This window comes from Tyto alba, unplaced genomic scaffold (assembly GCF_018691265.1).
Source record: "Tyto alba isolate M040663 unplaced genomic scaffold, T.alba_DEE_v4.0 Super-Scaffold_41, whole genome shotgun sequence".
Classification (NCBI taxonomy): domain Eukaryota; kingdom Metazoa; phylum Chordata; class Aves; order Strigiformes; family Tytonidae; genus Tyto; species Tyto alba.
In genome coordinates, this window is record NW_024881317.1 from 17,454,418 (window position 1) to 17,472,980 (window position 18,563).

The 18,563-nt window shown below is 37.6% G+C and overlaps 1 protein-coding gene across 3 annotated transcripts in view; it reads right to left on the reverse strand.

Annotated features, from left to right (window-relative positions):
• APBA2 (amyloid beta precursor protein binding family A member 2) overlaps positions 1 to 18,563 on the reverse strand; it is a 108,081-nt gene that overhangs the window by 1,885 nt on the left and 87,633 nt on the right. For all 3 annotated transcript variants that reach the window (XM_032990360.2, XM_032990358.2, XM_032990359.2), the window contains 5 exons: positions 14,027 to 14,212; positions 10,373 to 10,552; positions 8,201 to 8,413; positions 7,270 to 7,389; positions 855 to 995 (listed from right to left, as the gene is read on the reverse strand). In XM_032990360.2, coding sequence (XP_032846251.2) covers positions 855 to 995; positions 7,270 to 7,389; positions 8,201 to 8,413; positions 10,373 to 10,552; positions 14,027 to 14,212 — 840 coding nt within the window. The remainder of the gene's footprint in view (positions 1 to 854; positions 996 to 7,269; positions 7,390 to 8,200; positions 8,414 to 10,372; positions 10,553 to 14,026; positions 14,213 to 18,563) is intronic.

Genomic DNA, 18,563 nt, shown 5'->3' on the forward strand with positions numbered 1-18,563 from the left:
ACTGTAGTAAGAGCTGTAAGTACCTATCAGACAACGCAAAAAGGAGGGAAGGTAAACTTTACTAATTGATAATACAGGCCTCACCAGCAATATGCTGCCTTGATATCTTGGTCTCTTCATGAAAAAACCCCTTTCATACTCTCCTATGTTTAGTGAGATGTTACACAGCAAAGAGGTACTGCAGAGGTATGGAGGTTCTATTGAGGTCTACTGTTTTGTTCCTGCCAATGCACACATGCGCTGTATTATTTTTCCAGTATCATTTTCCACAGGAAAACATGTTATCTTTGATTGTTGGCAAAGAGACTAGTGGAAGATGTGGCTGGGGTTGTGTATGATACTACCACTAAGTTCAGTAGGGATTTTGATAAACTGGAGGATCTTGTTCATTCACTGCTGATTACTCTAAAAGTACCAGAGAGAGATGTCTTAACTTATTCCTAAGGTATGTTGGAAATGTTCAGTGGAAATGAAATTATTAAAATATGTATCAATTTGAATCTCGCAGCCCTTCAAATATTTATTTATTTCTAAGGCAGATGCTGTAGTGATAAGCCCAGAGATACTTTCATAGCTAACATGCTTGAGCACCTTCTTCCCTTAATTGATTGGTTCAATTCTCAAACAGTAGGTTGAAGCTTCAGGATCATGCCAGGAGCTCTTGAAAATGAGTAGAAAAATACAGTGAATGTGCATCTAATTGTTCAAAAAATATTCTGTTAATCATTTGTTATTAGTGCTCAACTCCAATTTCTTGGATTGTGCTTTTAATACTATGTTAAGATACTCTTTTCAACTGAAACATGCATTCTTTCAGCAGTTTTAATTCATTGATAAAGCATTTGTTTTCTTACCTCTCCCACTGAATTAGACAATGCTTGTACTATCTTCTCATGAGCAGTAGCAACAACACTTTGTCCATTGATCTCAATAATACGATGTCCTACTCTTACCCCTCCCCTCTCAGCTATTCCACCTCGCATCAAGCTGCAAATCTGCCAAGAGAAAGCAAAGTTTACTGAAGTGTAGAAATGACATAGTGTAGCAGTTACTAGGATTTAATACATAATAATGAGTAGTGACACTGTAAGGATTCCAGAAGATACCTGTGGAAAGTATTAAGCAAAACTGTGAGTTTTTAAATGTGTGTTTGTTTGTTTGTTTTAAAATTTTTATTTTCGTTCTCATGGGCTGGAAACATACAAATACCTAACACAGTGATACAAGTATCAGCCATGCAAAAGTGGAGTTAGGGGTAAGAGAGAAGTTTTATGTACTGTTGGGATAGGAGGAGAAGAGAGTGATTTTTAAATATTTCTGCCTGTCCCACCTGGACTCTTTCTGCAAACTACCACATTATGCTTTCTGAATAATAGGAAATATAAAAGTAAAAATTAATCTACAACAGCAGAGTTTTTTACATACAAGGAAAAAGCTAGCATAAAGCTTAATCCTTAACCCTGCACAAATGCTAGTTTAGGCTGAAGGAAGGGATGATAGCATTCAGATATTCTGTATTGAAAGCTGGTGATCTGTCAAAAGGGTCACAAAGATAGTTGTAAGGAAAGATCTGCCTCAAAGATAAAAAGAACAAATGTTTTATGATGAGGGTGGTAAGACACTGGAACAGGTTGCCCAGAGAATTTGTGGAGGTTCCATCCCTAGAAGCATGCAAGGCCAGGTGGGACAGGGCTTTGAGCAACCTGGTCTCATGGATGATGTCCCTGCCTGTGGCAGGGGGTTGGAACTAGATGAGCTTTAAAGGTTTTCCACCCAAACCATTCTATAAGTCTATGAAATGTGCAAATTCTGCTTCTTTTTACAGGCTGTTCTCAGCACAGTGAAGTATGACAACTTCACTAAGTATATTTACTGTGCCTCTGCAGGTTGGAAGAGAGCACTCTGCTCTCCAGAGCCACTACTTTTACAGTGCTGCTGGCCATAGGGAGCTTAGGAAGAAAAAGACAAGTCAGGCCACTGTTTCAACTGGCAGCTGCATGTACCAGTAAAGAACTAGGCATAAGTTTTGACTTTTATGCCCCCTACAACAGATGAATAACTCTGCGTGAAGAGTTACGTTCACCAGGCATAGTCCCAGTAGACCTTGCTACTTAAAAGTTTTCTGAGACTGCAACGTGTGTGGTGTACAGGCAGAAAGAAAAACCTCAATCCCCCATGGGAAATTTAAAAGAATGTTTCCTCCTCAGCAACAGTATCTGTGCTGTGACAGGGCCCTCCCTGACAGTCGAAACAGCTGTATATTAGAAACTGTTGGTGAATTATTTCAAAAGACTAAGCTCATGCAGCACATAAGGTAGATAATGTATAGCTCGAATCTCTGGGACTGAGCAGAGTTTAGCAGTACTGAAATATACCTTTTGTTTACTGAGAAAAACCTGTTCTTGGAAGAAATGAGTGCTAGAGCATCCGATGATGGCTGTTTCTGCAGTTACTGTCAATGGTTAGAATCATATGCCAAGAATTATTATTTGCTGAGATCTGATAATTGGCTTAGAGCTAAATACAAGTATGGTAAGATATGGCATGTGTCACAGTGAGTTTCTAATCTAATTCAGAAACATAGTTTGTGGGGGAGATGGCCAAACTGGCATATATTGAAGGTGAAACATTGTGGTTGACCAGAATCTTTTCTGTATGATACTAGCAGTTTCCTTTAAATTCATCTTCACATATAACAGTGTTATAAAAAATGAAATCCCTTCTTACTTGAAGTTCAGGTTGTCTGGTACAGAAAGCAAATTATTTGTTTATAAAACGCCTTTCTCAGCCTTCTGAAAAAAACCCTTTCTCCTGCAGTGAGGCTTATCTTCCACCACACTATAATTAGAGGCTGAGTTTTGCTACTGTGGTTCATAAAGTATTTCTGATGGACTTCTGTGGGTAGAGGCACCATCAGGACCCTTTACAGAATTGTATCTTGAATTTCAGTCACATACAATATATTGTTTTGCAGGTAGTCTACCTTCTAATAATATAGCTGACAAGATAAGCTGTACTACATAGATCTTCTCTTTTATAGATAGCTTCTCAATTCAACACACTGTTGGAGTAAGTTTGTTCCTTGCTGTTGGGGATTGTATGCAGTAATCCAAAAGGACAAAAAGCAGCATGTGCCAAAAGAAACCCTGTAAATACATTTTTCACAGTATAAAAGAAAATACAGAGACAGTAGAGCCAGCTGAAATAAAAGCTTTCAGAGCAAATGAAAATGTGACCTCTCACCCCACTGGCATAAAGGAAAAGATAATGGCTTGCATATCTATCCAGAGCACCTTTCATCCTGTGGCTCTCAAAGCACTTTTAATACCATCGGTGAATTTCTTCTTTCTGACAGCCTCAGACATAGGAAGTGGTCTCTTATCTTCATTCAAGAGTGTGATCCCTCTCCAGGGGAGGGAGTCAGCTTCCTTTTTTATAAGCATTAACTATTTTAATGAGGTAGAAGAAGAAACAGACACAGAGCCCAGGTGTCTCTGCCTAGCCTCACAGATCCTGTTAAGCCAGAGACAGAGTGCAGATGTAAAGAAATATACGGTACTTAAAGCAAAGATTTACATGGTGCCTATATTTGCAAGTGGCTGACTCAAAGCAGCCTTAGGACTTCTGTCTCCAGCCAGTGGAGCTATGGCAGATTAGGCTAGCAAATTTAAGCTGAGCAGTACCGCCAAGTGAGTATGAATCTATTCAGCTGTGATTGTTTAGCCGGCTGTATTTGTTGAACATTGGTGACAGCTGTAATATCAAATAAAGCATGATGGATCTAGATCTTCTGTTAAGCAAGAGCCTATACTCTATTTGCTGTGTAAACTGAAGAAAAAAAAAACAAAACAAAAACAGAAACAAAAAAAGGTGTAAAGCATACTGGTTCAATCCAGCTCTTACAGATTCTGCAATATCTTAAAACAAGCTGCGGTGCATCAGATGCGAAACTTCAGTAGCTTCACGATTGGTTTTACTGCACCTGCCTATTGCGTAGCAAATCATTAAGGGCAGAACAGTGCAAGGCAAATTAACTGTTTATTTTGCATAAATGCCTTAAATATAACCTATTAAACCAGGTTTCTCCTAATCTCATTTCTATATTACTCTATTTAAGCCCTGTATATTTTTTCCACAGACAGTTTAAATAAATATAAACAAAGGCAAGAAAGAAAGAATAAACTGTCTGTTAAGTTTTACTGTATTTTTAGATAGAATTGTGCTAGTCTAGGGATGGGGTAGATACACTCCTCAGAAAATGTCTGAGCTCTGAGATCTAGACTGAGATGTGGTGTGCTATCAGCTGTAGAACTACAACTGGTAATACACAGATTTTTCATAATCTAGGAAACAGGATAATGATGTGATACAAGAGGACCACTTGTATTTAAATACCTTAATTTTAGAAGCAGTGTAGCATAATGAGTTTCAGAAGGTGGCTGATAGATCACCTATGTTCACCTCCCCATCAACACAACGTTCCTACTTGTTTCACATGTATGAACAATATTGCCTTTTTTTTTTAATGTTTTACAGGTCAAAGGTTAGATTCCTTTCGTAAATATGCAATGAAACTAGAGCGGTAGCTCTCAAGAGTCACAAAGAATATTTGCATCATTAGTGCAAGAAGAAATTTGCAAGATTAACACTAATTCTGGTATGTTGTACTGTTCCCTAGCTAAAGTAGTGCTCCATGAAGCACAACTTCAGGCTTTGCGTTAATTAAACTACACAGAATACACAAAGAAAACAGTCATCTGCAGCAGCCCAGCCTCTGCATCTTCCTGACACCCCATATCAGATAGTACTTTTGTATGTCCGGGTTGTTTATGGGCTATTCACTAATACAATAGCTGTACATCCTGCACAGATGAGATAGGCGGGGTGAAAAGGAACCACCACGAAACTGCTATCAGAAGAGGCACAGAAATAAGTACCAGCTGCACGCATAGTGAGGTAATGGCATAGCAGTAGGAGACATTTAATTATACCTGCTCTGGCAAGCCATTTATTTCTTCGCTGTGCTAATGCTGAGCCAACAAAGAATAAGGATATTATTTCTGAATCCTGTCATAATTTGTAACAATTGCTGGCAATTACAAAACCACTTTTTAAAAGTTCGGTGTCAAACTACCAGGGAGACATACTTTGCAGTCATGTTTTCAGATGTTAAGTGAGGTAAGAGAAAGTTTATCCAAGGAAGGAATAACAGGCCCGGAAACTTGTCTATATAGCAGCCTAATGAAAGATGTTAATTTCTCCTTTTTGTTCACTGGCTTTCATATTCAAACACAGACTCTATAAATGAAATATATTGCAAGGTTTTTTGTTTTGGTTTGGTTTTGTTTTTTTTTTGTTATCTGACAAGGATTTTTATGCTGAATTTGGTAAACTTTATACTGGGTGCCATCTAACTGTTGCTCATTTAACTGGAATGAATTATGACCATACAGTGTGGTGAATATGAGAAGTGACCAGTAGATGGAGTGAGCACGCTATGAAAGAAAACAACCACAGTCTGCAGAATTTACTAAACTATCCAATTACGCAGATGATTAGCTGGGACAAGATGAGTAGATTGTCTCATGGACTCTGTAACTGCCTGTGTCCATGTGAGGACACGATGCGCTGCTTCGAATCCACCTTGGCCTGATTCTTTTCCCCCACCAATAGTGTGACAGGCCTCCTACAAGAGTTAGTTGATAAATACACTCTAGTATTTCTCATTGTTCCTTATTTTCCTCTTTTTATCGTAGCACTAGCTGAACATACCAGATTTACAAAGGATAGCAATTAAGAAATAAACCGGTGCCTCACAGTGCTATGTGCTGTTCTCAGCACCCTCTGTGAGATCTTGTAAAATCAAATTTCATCCTTTTTATACCAAGACTTGGGACTTGCTAACACAGAACTACCAAGAATAACCATACCCACTTAACATATACACACATGTAGATGAAAGGAGATTAAGCACAGGCAAACAAGGACAGAAATATACCACACACCTGATTTTTCTGTATTTTTTTTACAGAGCTCTCAAGTGCCAGAGCATTAATCCCAAACATGACAAATTCTTTAAACTGCTGCTTCTAAGGGATGTCAGCCTATGGTAGGTATCACTTCAGAGTGTTTCTAGTTGGACCAAGGCTTGTAGTGGTGTTCTTTATACCAGTCTCTGCTGTGACCACAACATGACATGTGATCTTCGGAAGGAATACTTAAAACTTAGGTACAATAATAACTTAAGAGACGGCTAGCAGAGCTGAAAATCCACTAAGGACCCATCTGTCCGCTGAAGCACAGTAAGACCCCTAAACCGTATGCTATAGTTACCTGCTACTCTTCCAAGGGTGGCAAACAGAAATCTGGCAACTTCAATCGATGAGTTTCACAGAACAGGGGACCAGAGCCCACAGTCCTTTGTGATGTGGTTTTCTGTGTTAGCAGCCTGATTATTTTTTTTCTAGACTGGAGGAAGAGGATATGATGATGGTCCTGCACTACAGACAGTCCCTAATGCTAGTATCAGCCCCCAGAAAGGCCAAGTGCCTGCCTGAGCTAGTTGTGTTGGGAGTTTGCTTTGGAAAGGTATCGGCAAATGGCTTGGGAAGGAAGGATTACGAGAGGAGGACCCTGAGCTGCACTGGGTAAGTGTTAAATGCCACATTCATGCTCCTGTTTGCTGCTGTTATTACAGGAAAATGCAGCATGCAGAGAAGGGATACCTGGGCCACAACCTATACAATTATTTGTAGTGAGAGGTGTTTAGTTTTAACCAGAAGAGGTCACAATTACATTCCCTTGCCTATTACCATGTGATCCAAAGAAATTATGCACAGCAGAATAAAAACTAGAAGTCTTAATGTGTATGTGTGCTGAATTCTAAAAAAGAGAAACAGGATCAAAGCAAAGATTAGCATGTTATAATTGTAAAAACTTGTTTCAGTATAACTGTTTTCCTTGCAACTCTGGCACACTGACAGTTATACATGAATTAGCTGATCCAGATATTGTACCAAACAATCTGGACTATAAATCTTGTGGCTGTACCATGTAGGAAAACCCCTCAAGAACAGCAGTACTTGTTCTCCTGGTGATGTCCATTTGCATTATGTTATTCAGAGATGTGATTATAAGGTTTTGATTAATTAAGGGATCACAGTACAAAAAGTGAGGTCATGTGCAAGTATTTTTTTCAGTACTTCGGTGTGTTTCTTGAAAGAAAGAAAAAAAAAAAAAAACACCCCAACCTAAACCACAGAAACTTACAATTCCATTCTGTACACTGAAGCCCAGCTGGTATTTTAAGTCTGGCCGTTTTATGAGGACAGTAGTAACAGGAGGACAGCTGACAATGTTCAGTTTGACTTGCGTCTGATTCTTGAGACCCTGTAAGATATTCCAAAAGTTAATATTTTTGAAATGGATCTTAATTTGCTCTTTTATTAGTGGTTTCCTAATTGCAAGAGTGTAAGACAACTGATCTGAGAAAGAACAGATACAGTTAATAGAAATCTGTTAACTTACAGAGACATTTCTCCGTTTCATTTATTTCACAAGCTATTTGGCAGAACAAAACATATTAAAATTTTGCCTTTAATTACTACAGAAACTTCAAGAGAGTTTTCTAGAAAAATCAAAACTGACTGCTGCTTGCCCTTTACCAGCATCTGGCTAACTAATCTCTCACTGCTGCTGCTCTTGGTAAATCTGCACAGACATTAGGTTTAGTCTCAGTGATTAAAGATAATGCATTCTGAGATTCTATCATGCCTGGGGAATCTTCATATACTCATTTGACTTGTTCTACAGTCTATCAGCCTCCATCCATTTCATCTACATGGAGCCCAAAGATGCACAGTAGCTTTTAATCCTCAGATTTTAATTTGGAGGCTGTGGGGAAGCCTGAAACTTTGAAGACAGTGAAGTAACTTTATTTAGGCAAGTTTTTCAGACCTGGCCTCGTTTGTTATAGACCCGTAACAAAGCTGCAGTCAGATTCCTCAGCCCTAGATTTCTGTACATTATCACCCCTGAATCTCCATTTCTAATTTTACTTTTTGTTAATGATAGATTACTTTTTTTTTTTCCCCAGTGATATGAAAAATTGTATCTGCTGGAAACCTACAGGGTCACTTCTCAGAATATTACATCTCTGCTGGTTTACAATCTACAGGATATAGTTGTAAGTTTGAGGTACCTTTATGATCCCTTGGCATGTTGCAAGAGGTAGACCAACTAAACTGGTCCCATTAATGGACATAATTTGGTCTCCAATGCTTAGTTTTCCTGAACGAGCTGCAGGGCCTCCATTCATCATGTTAGCCAGGATAACGGTGGGTAGAATGGATCCCCATCCAGATTCCACAATCACTACCCCAAGAATTTCTCCCTTCTGTTTTTCTAGCTGGAGCTGCAAAAAAGAAAAAAAGGGAAAAAAAAAAAAAAAAAGACCTTTTTTTGCTTTGATTCATCTAAATTTGAGCACTAGCATTTCAGTTGTTCCTGAATAATACCTACAAATTACAAAAAGATAATACATTCTTTGCCATTAGGTAGTAGCATGACTTCAAAAATGCTGTTTAAAACGGTAACACATACCTACTTCTTTTCAGGGGTATCCTCCACTTACTTGCTGAAGGTCATATAGGTCCTTGTAATAAGCAAAAAAACTGACACTTTGGTTAACTCTATAGAAGGTGGTGGAACCAAATACAAAACAAATGAATGCCAAAGAAGTTTTTATCCTTCTTGGAACCTTGCAGCTATGGGAGACTCTAACATTTTGTGGCTAAGGCAATGCCTGGAACGCAGGCTTGAGTTCAGCTCCAATTCTGCCATCGCTGCTTAGGTTGACTCGTGATCTCAGGGTCTGTCTGTCTGACCTTGGTTTTAGGCAAGGATCTCTTTATTATTATTGTTGTTGTTATTAACATTATTGAATATACTTGTGCCTAGCATGTTAATCTAAGATCCCTGATGTGCTGATGTAATGTAAATGATGACTTCTCAAATACAGTGATGTTAACTGTTCAGTAATCATAACACATTTAACTTTTACAGAAGAGGAGTAAGAGTTTGAGAACATACTCTTTAACAAAATACCGGGATTCATTTTCTTTCAAATGCAGAAGGACAGGGACATCCATACTTACGGGAATCATGAAGACCAGCTGACTTTTCTTGAAGCTATCTCTCAAGGCTTTGAACTAACCAGTATGCCACAACTCTGTCATTGTTCAAAGATTCATAAACCAATTAGAAACAAAGGTGCCACAAAAATAATGACCTTTCTAATCACTTCGAAATGTGACGCATTTGTATTTTCCTGTTCCAATTCTAAGTTAAACAAACATTTGTTTTACTGAACTTCCCTTTGTTTGCTACAGGAGAATTATTTTGTCATGTTTATATGCACATGAAAACACTTTATTGCTATCGAGTGACTGGAGATGTATAAAACTACGCATCAAATCGTAACCTTTTTATCTGCAGGTATAGGTGAAAAATGCTCTCTTTCCAAGAACACACATACTGTACAAAAGAACCTGTAATGCTAGAAGAAATTAGTATAAGTAGGAAATCTGTGACTGAAGGATTAAGCAATTTGCAATTCATTTTAAAGTAAGATTGCTTTAGGACTCAGCATAGAAACTCTGACCTTTGGAACATGGGCCAAAGCCCTGTCACACTGCAGCAATACAAGACAAAGCAGACTCTGAGTGCAACTGCTCTTGGCACGTCCCAGTTTGGAATGCCCAGTATTACAGTGACTTTTGTATGAAATGTAAAATATATTTGGCTGTCATACAGAAAGAATCCATTGCACCCAAAATCAAAGGTAAATAGTTACACTTATGTAATTTGGGGCACTTAAGGGAAATTCTTGTCTTTTCAGGTATTATAAGTGTGAAGCTGCATCTCATGTAGCAGTTTTGCTTGTGTTCTAATAGGAGAGCATACACTGGTCTGCTAAGTGCCACAGCATCCTGGACCTGTGGTCCTTGTATCTATTAAGTGAGAAATCACTTACAATGTGCATTAAAATGGATTGTCATCTCTCTTTCATTATCAAAACATTGGCAAAACATAAAAACACCTTACACTGTGTAATGTGAATAGCACAGAGCATATTTGTGTCAGATGTAAATGTTCTTTATTACTGTTTTGATCAATGGAAACAGAAAGACCCTGAAAATTAAAAAAAGAAATTCTAAAAATCTATAAAGCTGATTTTAGTAGCACAGTATTGATGAAGCAACACATCTTGAGATGTAAAGTCATCCTTAAGATGCCAAAACATATTTCCCTGAGAAATACATTCCTCTGAAAAAATTCATCTACCTGAAATGAATTTCCAAAACTAGCTTACCTCTTTGCAGTTTTCGGAATTGGAAAAGTGTATGAGATCATCATTGTACATCTCTTGGGTATTGATGATGTCACTGTATTCTTTCTGACTGAGATCCTCTGGATTAATTCCATTGGCTCTTAAAAACTCTTGGTAAGCCACACTGAAAGCCTGACCAATTGATTGAGCTATCAGCTGTGCCTAGAACGTAGAACAAAAGACAGCTCAGAGAAAGGACTGGTAAACAGCTTACCACTGAAACCTAAGAAACAAGAGAGAGATTGAATTTTAAGAGAGAGTCAAAATAAAGAATCCTGCAAAGTTGCTATATTAGTATGGATATAAAGTCAGTTTAAGGTCTGTTGTACAGAAAGAATCCATTACATCCAAAATCAAATTGCAATCTCCATTTAAAAAACCTGCTTATCTCCTTTCATCAGTACGCTGCAAGCAGCCATATGCGATTTATGTACTCGTTCCAATTAACACTGGAGAGTACTGGCTTTGTACCAAAATGGAGCAGAGCTTACAGAAGAGACTGCCACAAGCCCTGTTTCTGATTACAAACCCTGCTGCTGATCAAGGCAGATTTGCAGAAGTGATGAGAGAATGGATGCACATGCCTGCCCAGACATGCACGCATTGATGATTTTAGATGTCATGTCACCTGCTGCTTCTCCACTTTGGTATTATAGGACTGAAAACACTGCTTCAGCAAAACCATCTGCTCTCCTGTTACTGCCATGATACCCATCTCAGTCCCGCCAAACCAGTAATAGCTCTACTTACCCACTGCACATCTACAATAGCTATTCCCATTAACACCTTGACTAGCAAAGACAGGGATGCTCTTAAAAATGCAGCCAGAGCCATGACTATAGCTTGATTGTGTTAAGAACAACTCTTCAAAATCCCACGTGTGTCTTAATTTTTGGAGGCCTTATCTGTGTATGCACTTTACTACAGTACGCAATAAAAGATCACTTCCCATTACAATGGGCTGCATAATGAGTACAATTAATGAAACATTACAGTGACTGGTATTTCGATGTGTTAGAAATATAGACACATTAGAAAGAAATTACAGAAATCCACGATGATGATAATACTAACAACTTCGCACATTTAGCACACTGCAGAACTCAACTAAATAATTATTGAATTGCCATAAAATTCACTTTCATGTTCCACTAGATGGCACTGAAACACAGAGAAACAGAAATAGAGATAAGTAAAAGGAATCTGTAGTAAACTTTTTCAACGCTTTAGATTTTTTTTTTTTTTTTAATTTTCCTATTCTGAGTTTACTGCAGCTCACAGAAGAATGCCATGTTGAGTTTCATATATTTGTTGCTTTCAGGTACTGTATTTTGTCGTCATGGGATGATAGTAACTTCCAATCATCTGAGGAGGAGTTAATTGCATTTTACAACTAACTCCCTGAAACTATTATTAACCAAACCTATAAAACTACTCTGGAAATGCAGCATACTTTCTTAGACAGTAGGCACATGCTAAATGTATTATGAATGCATAGGGTTTTCTGGACAACGTTGTAAATATAAATCTTCTTGCAACCTACTGATCAGATACACAGTGTCTTCTCTGATGCTAAGAGATGGTTTTCTTATTTCGATTGTGGTGCAGTACACAAAAGCACCAATCTGCTTGATTGGAAAATTATTTTAGAAAAGCAAGGACAATTATCCTAGCCGGTCACAAATTGTTCCTTCATATTTTAAAACATCTTTTCAAATATTATCAATATACCAAGAGGTTTGTAGTAGCACAGTAGTACAGAAATAATCAAGAATGTTTTTATATTGTTCCATTATTAAAGTTTATCACCAGTCCTTATTGACTTCTTTTTCTTGATCTCCAGTGCCATTCCTTTCTCTGTAGTTAGTCCTTTGCCTTTGCCTCTGTTCCACATTCTCAAAACCAACGTGTTCTAGATGTCATCTTCTATTATGTTACTGCTAGTAACTGCCAGTTCTCACATTGTAATTTCATCTATATCTCCAAGTTTTTATGAAAGTTTATGAAAGTCTTCAGCATTATGTACAACTTAAAGATGTAACTAAGTTGCTTGAAAAGGTCACCCCAGCAAAGCAGTGGCAGAGATGAGATAACTAGGTGTGAGAACAATCCCAGTCTAGAACTCTAACCTTTATACAATGCCATTTCTCCTTCACAGGCTTAATTGCTTTAAAATAATGAAAATGATTGCTTAGCTCAAAAAATATGCAACGTGTGAGTTAATGACTGTCTGAACAGAAGAATTCAATTGTTTTTAAATTGGTATGACAGAAATTGTATTTAAAGTTGTTCCTATATAACGATGGTCAGAGATGTTTAATACTGCCTTTCAATAATACCCGTATCTCAACTGTCAAGTTAGAAAACAAATTTTACTTTTTTCTGTTTTAATGACTTGCTATTTTTTTCCATAAATGTTTTAGGTTGAAGTCCCCTGTTCTGCCACTTCAGACAAAAATATCTATTCCAGTACAAATCTATTCCTGGATATACAATATCAGTAAAATAAGGTTATCTTTCTTTGCCACAAGAAGTAAGGGCATGGCATGCCAGCACTTTCCACAGAGGTGAAACAGGATGCAACAGAGATATACAGAACTCTTTTGCAACCACTACTTCTGCAATCCTATTTTAAGAACAGCTCCACGTTCTTTCATCTTTTGGTATCTGATGCGAGTGAAAATTAGAAGTAGTCACTCCTTTTTTAAACAGAATTTTAACAAAAAGTGGTTTAGGGCTAATATAGTATTGGATCTCACAGTATCTTATGGCATTCTATGACTAAAATTATGTTTTCTGTTGTATAGATGTTCTGAGAGAGTAGTGAGAGTGAGTTCTTCCTAGCCTTTTACTTACAAATCGCTAAACTCTTCTGGCTGTGAAGAAAAATTCCTGTAAGTACAGAGAAATAAACTTTCTTAGCTCTATTGCATTTAGGTAAAAATTATAATTCGTAATTTTTGCTAGGGATGAAAAAAAGAGAACTGAAAAATAACCAGCTGAATGTGTTCTTAAACATCAAAGGATCAAGTCACATGTTTGAGAGTACATATACCAACTACAGGTAAGTAAGCCATAAGGGAACACAGACTGGGTAGGGGGCAACCTTGTGCCAGGCCCACCAAGTTGGTAGATGTTCTCAGCAACTTGGCTTCGGTTTGAAAGAGGTCCAGAACAGTTCCATCTCATTGCCAAGTGTCTGGAGGCCATGTATGTGTCATTAGGTGCCAACCCACTGGACTAAAGGATCCAGTCCAGGATGAATGATCAATTTGATATCCCATAAATTAATTTTGGCCATGAATGGCCACTGACTTCCAGGCAATTCTAAATAATTAAATACTAAAGCATTTGGGGAAGCACTGTTGAAAGAACACAAATGATTCTGTAACACGTGAGATAAACAGTGGATATTTTGGGACTGAGAAGGAGACATGAATTTACGACATGAATTTGTGGAGACAGAAAAGAGTTATGAATATGGAAAAACAACTGGCTAATGTTTCCACAGATTACCTGTAGCATCAATCAGAAAAGATTACTGACAACAAAAATTCGTTCAAGAAATTAGATGCCATTTCGGAGACTCTCTAAAAGACCTACATTGTTTAAATAGATTTAATTCCATTTACTTACATCCTCTGATTCAAAGACGTGGCATATCATTTTGTACTGCTTCTTTCCTTCTTGGGCACCAGGTGTTGTTTCAATACAGTCTTGAGAAGCTGATCTTGGCATGCGGCGTCGCGCCATTAAAACCACAATGTTACCTATATCGGCAATATATGAGATTGTGCGCAGTGCATGATCCATCATTGTTTCCTACACAAAGCAAAAAGAAATAAAATCATTCTTCATGTCTGCCGTTATTCTACAAATGCTGCATGCAACTTGCCTCTCCTTGCTGGCCTATTGCTTGAGAATGGCAAAAGCTACAGACGTACTTTCTATGGCCCAGATCTGACATCACCTATGTGGTCAGTGGGCCTGAGCTCCAACTGAAGGCATAGTGGCTGTTCAAGAAATTGGCTTCAGTGGAAGTGTTGTCTGAGCAAATACAACACGGTTGCTACTGTAAAGCAGTAATGAAGATCTATACTAATGTTTTATAAACATTTCTGTGCTGTTGGAAAATTATGTTTCCATTTAGTATTAGTTTTGCCACATGAAGCAGGTGCATTTCACAATGGCAGACCAAGTTTTAGAGAAGTCATATATATATATATATATATATATATATATATATATGAGAAGATGTTATAATTTCCCAATTATTTTTTTTAATCGTGTCTCAGAATAGCAATAATATCTAAGGTAACGTTTTCTCATATACAGCAAAGTGATACTTCCTTTGTGAAGAGCTATGAAGGCAGTGTTTCACCTTCTGTGTAGGCAGAATTTTGAATACTTTTTTCCGTTTACCTGCATATTTCAGATCAGTTTGGAGGGAACTGGTCTAGTGACCAGGCTCACAGTCAAAATCCTATTCCAGTCAGTGTCATTAGGCTGCCAGTTTGGTTGTATTAGGAGAACTCAACTCAAGAGCTGTTGCCTGTAAGAATGATTTTAAGTGGAAACCTGTCCAAGCTTCATCCTAATGAACACTTCTTATGTAAGAACACATGGAGAGTACTAAATATAAAAAGCCTCTATCTCAAATCCCTGAGGCCTGCATCCTTTTAATTACTTTAGATTTTTAAACTCTTATTTTACTTTCTGCAATTAGCAGGGAAATCCCAACCTACTACTTCCAAATGTTCTTCTCACAGGAATATATCGTCATTCAGGGGCTTTGATTACGTATTGAGTTGCACATGAAAACTGAGTGCATATTTATAGTCAGAGAAGGGTATGTTGTCACTAAATTTGTTTTATTTCAGATATTACTATTTTATCTTTTGTTTCCATCTCCAGTTCACGCTTCTATCAATTGTTTCTTATATAAAAGAGCAATGAGGTCCCAGAAGGAAGAACCTTCAAGGACATTGTATAACAGTTTCTGTGCACCCCTAAGTATGAACTTGTAGTAAGTTTTATTATTTCTGAACTCAGCATTATGATTAAATTAATGTGCCTCAACAGCTAGCAGTCTCATTTTCATTACAAGGTTTCTGTATGTAAAATAATGTTATTTTAATAAAATAATGTATGTGACATTGTTACAGTGATGATTTCAAAGGATTTTAATATATTTAGGACTGCAAAGAAAAACAATGATATACTTGTTTACACTGATGTTTTAGACAACTATTTGTACATTCATCCAGGTTTTATTCAAGATACTGTGTAAGCAACCTGATTTTGCCCTTTTTTTTTTTTTTTTTTTAATAAAAATAAATTAAAAGCCACACCTCCTCTAAGTTCCCAGAAAGCTCTGTTGTTATGAAAGATGTTCCATAACGGTAAGAAACTTTCAGGTTTAAAATGAGAGTCTCACGAATACTCAATGCAAACAAGTAATCTGATTGAGTGTACTTCCAAGTCTCGGGAATACTCATGCAAACAAGTAATCTGATTGACTGTACTTCCTTTAAGTGCCTTAAAAAAAATCACTTAGTGATGTCTGTGTATAATTACAGAGGAAGAGAAATTCCTAGGAAAAGAAGGTGATGTAACTTATGTTAGTAATGCTTATCTGGCAGATATTTTGACAATTTAGCCAACATATTAGAAAAATCTTCCTAGCTGTAAGGGCTCACAGAGCCATAAAATGATATTTTAAAGCAGTGATGATTTACAGTTTTTCCTGAGGAGACACCCAAGGACTGTATGTTGTTCTTCACTATGTGACTGTGCTGTCCCTCCTCCCCACATATCACCGTCTGCCATGAGGTGCTTGTCCTCTGTACTTGGAGCACTCAGCCTTTGCTCCTTCTCAGTTTCAAACAAAGCCAGACTCTGCCATCACGTGAGTAAAACGCCTGTGTCCTGTTACAATGGTCACACGATGTATGCACTTCTTGTGTGACAAAGAGGAGACCACAGGAGGCTTACGAGAGGTAATTTCAATAGCAGGCTGCCAGCGTAATTAATTCAGCTCTCAAACGTGGCTGGTGTGCTGTACTGAATCCAATCTGTTGCCGTTGGTTGAACATCCTTGTTTTAAGGCAAAAAAGAGTCCAAATCCTATTTTTATGGGACATTTCAAACCTGACCTTTATCAGTTTCTTAAACTGGATGCTGCTTACTTTAAAACCTTATGCTAAGTATTTATTTTAATTAAGATAAAGCTTTCCGTTGAAACAAAGACCAAGAAAGTGCGTCCCCACTATGCTTTGTTAGATTCCTTTGCTATCATTTCTTTACGTATTTTGCCATTGTAGAGATGAACTGTTCCCTTCTTTAAGAAACAGCAAAGGCCCATCTGGAAATTCCTTCTTGCTGGGGTCATTGGTCAGTTTGGAGGCTTTTCCTAGGCTTTCATTTATTGCTCAAATTGGAAACAACCAGAAGCATAACAGTTTTAATGATCAAACTAGCTGAGGATGTCCCCTTCCCCCCCACCTCCCTGAGCAGCTAAAAACATCCACCAAACTCTGCCTGAGTTGGGATAAAAAAATACTTGTTATTGAATCAATTTGTTTTGGTTTACCTTGTGATTTCTATTAGTTTTAAGTCAGTAAATTACTTTCTGGTGTCTAAAATACCTCTGGTTCTTGGCCAAGACTGAGGTTGTCTCTGCTGCTTTTAGTATCTGCTTGAATATATACGTGGATATTTCTAATGTAAAGGAAGGAAAATTGACTATAGGTTTGTTGCTTGTTTGGGATTTCTTTTTAACTAAGAAGGCCATTTGAATTTCTTTCTTTTTTTTTCCCCCCTTTTAATTATTTGCTCATGGCTCTTGATCTGTATCAGAATATTCCACTGAGCAGCATGAGGTCAGTTTTCATCTAACTCAATCATATTAGAACACTGAGAAACTCTCCTTGCTGTGTCAGTAGTGGCAGGGCTTCCCTTGATATATGATCTTCTGAAAAAACCTATAATGTGGTATGAGATAACACACAATTTTCATCATTTTTATAAAAAGCTAGGTATAAGTTTTCCACTGGTTGAATAGATCTTTAAGGCTGAAGAGTTAACAAGAGTAATTGTTTTAAGAATTTCAATATAATTTACATTGATAGAGAAAAATACAATCATTGTTTCTTACAACTACCTGTCTTACTGAAGAGAATCCTACCCATAAAATTATTGTAATGATTCTTCTTAGGCTTGAAATAAAATGTTCTATGCTTATCCCTAAACTATGAAAATTTGTGACGGTTAAGAAATGGTTTGGGGGGTGTCTCTGAGGGTTGCAGGGGCTCGGGAGGATTTATAGCACTTCTGACAGTATGGAAAAATGTTTTATAATGGACATCTTTCAGGAGGGTCTTGGAACCTCTACAGAGATAATTGCTTTTCAGCAGTCTGCACTAAGTATTCTGTAAGGGTGTAATCATACATGCAGTGTGCACAGGAGTGAATGGACTGGGAAAATGAATGCATTTTATCTCACCTGCCAACAAAGCCTTCCTATCCTTATCATCACAAAGAAGTCACTCAAAGGTTTTTTGTATTTTCCCCTTGTAGGGGTGAAAGCAGTCATTCTCCGACTTCCTCCCAACTTTTTCCTGTCTAATGCAATTACAATTAGGAATAAGGCAAATAATATAGTGACTGTAAACGTGTTTTTATTTTTTACTTGCTTGTGACTTTCTCACGCCATATTCCATTCCACTCTATTTTCCATTACCATTATCTCATTTTCACCCTCTCTCCTCTGTTACTTTCCCATTAATCCCTCCATCTCTGCCCACGTGCTTCTCTATTCTTTCCCTCATCCCTTGTATAGTCCCATCCATTCCATACTTGCTATCCTTCTCTTTGTCCTTAGAAATTCAGCCTCTCTCTTGGCCTTTTTCAAAACCCCTGTTCTATCTTCTCCTGTCCAGATTCCCCTTTCTCAGAATTTCCCTTCCTTTCTAAGGAAGTCTTAGAATCCTGTTTGTTGTACCTTTTGAAACCCAAAGAACACTTGAAGGAAGAAAATCTAAGCATTTTTCCAAGCTTTCAAGTGATGTAGTCCTGCAGGAGTGTGCATTAGACAGCCCAATGAGTCAGATGATTTTACGGAACCAATCATCTACCAGAGGCTCTGCACATACACATCTGTAACCTCTATATC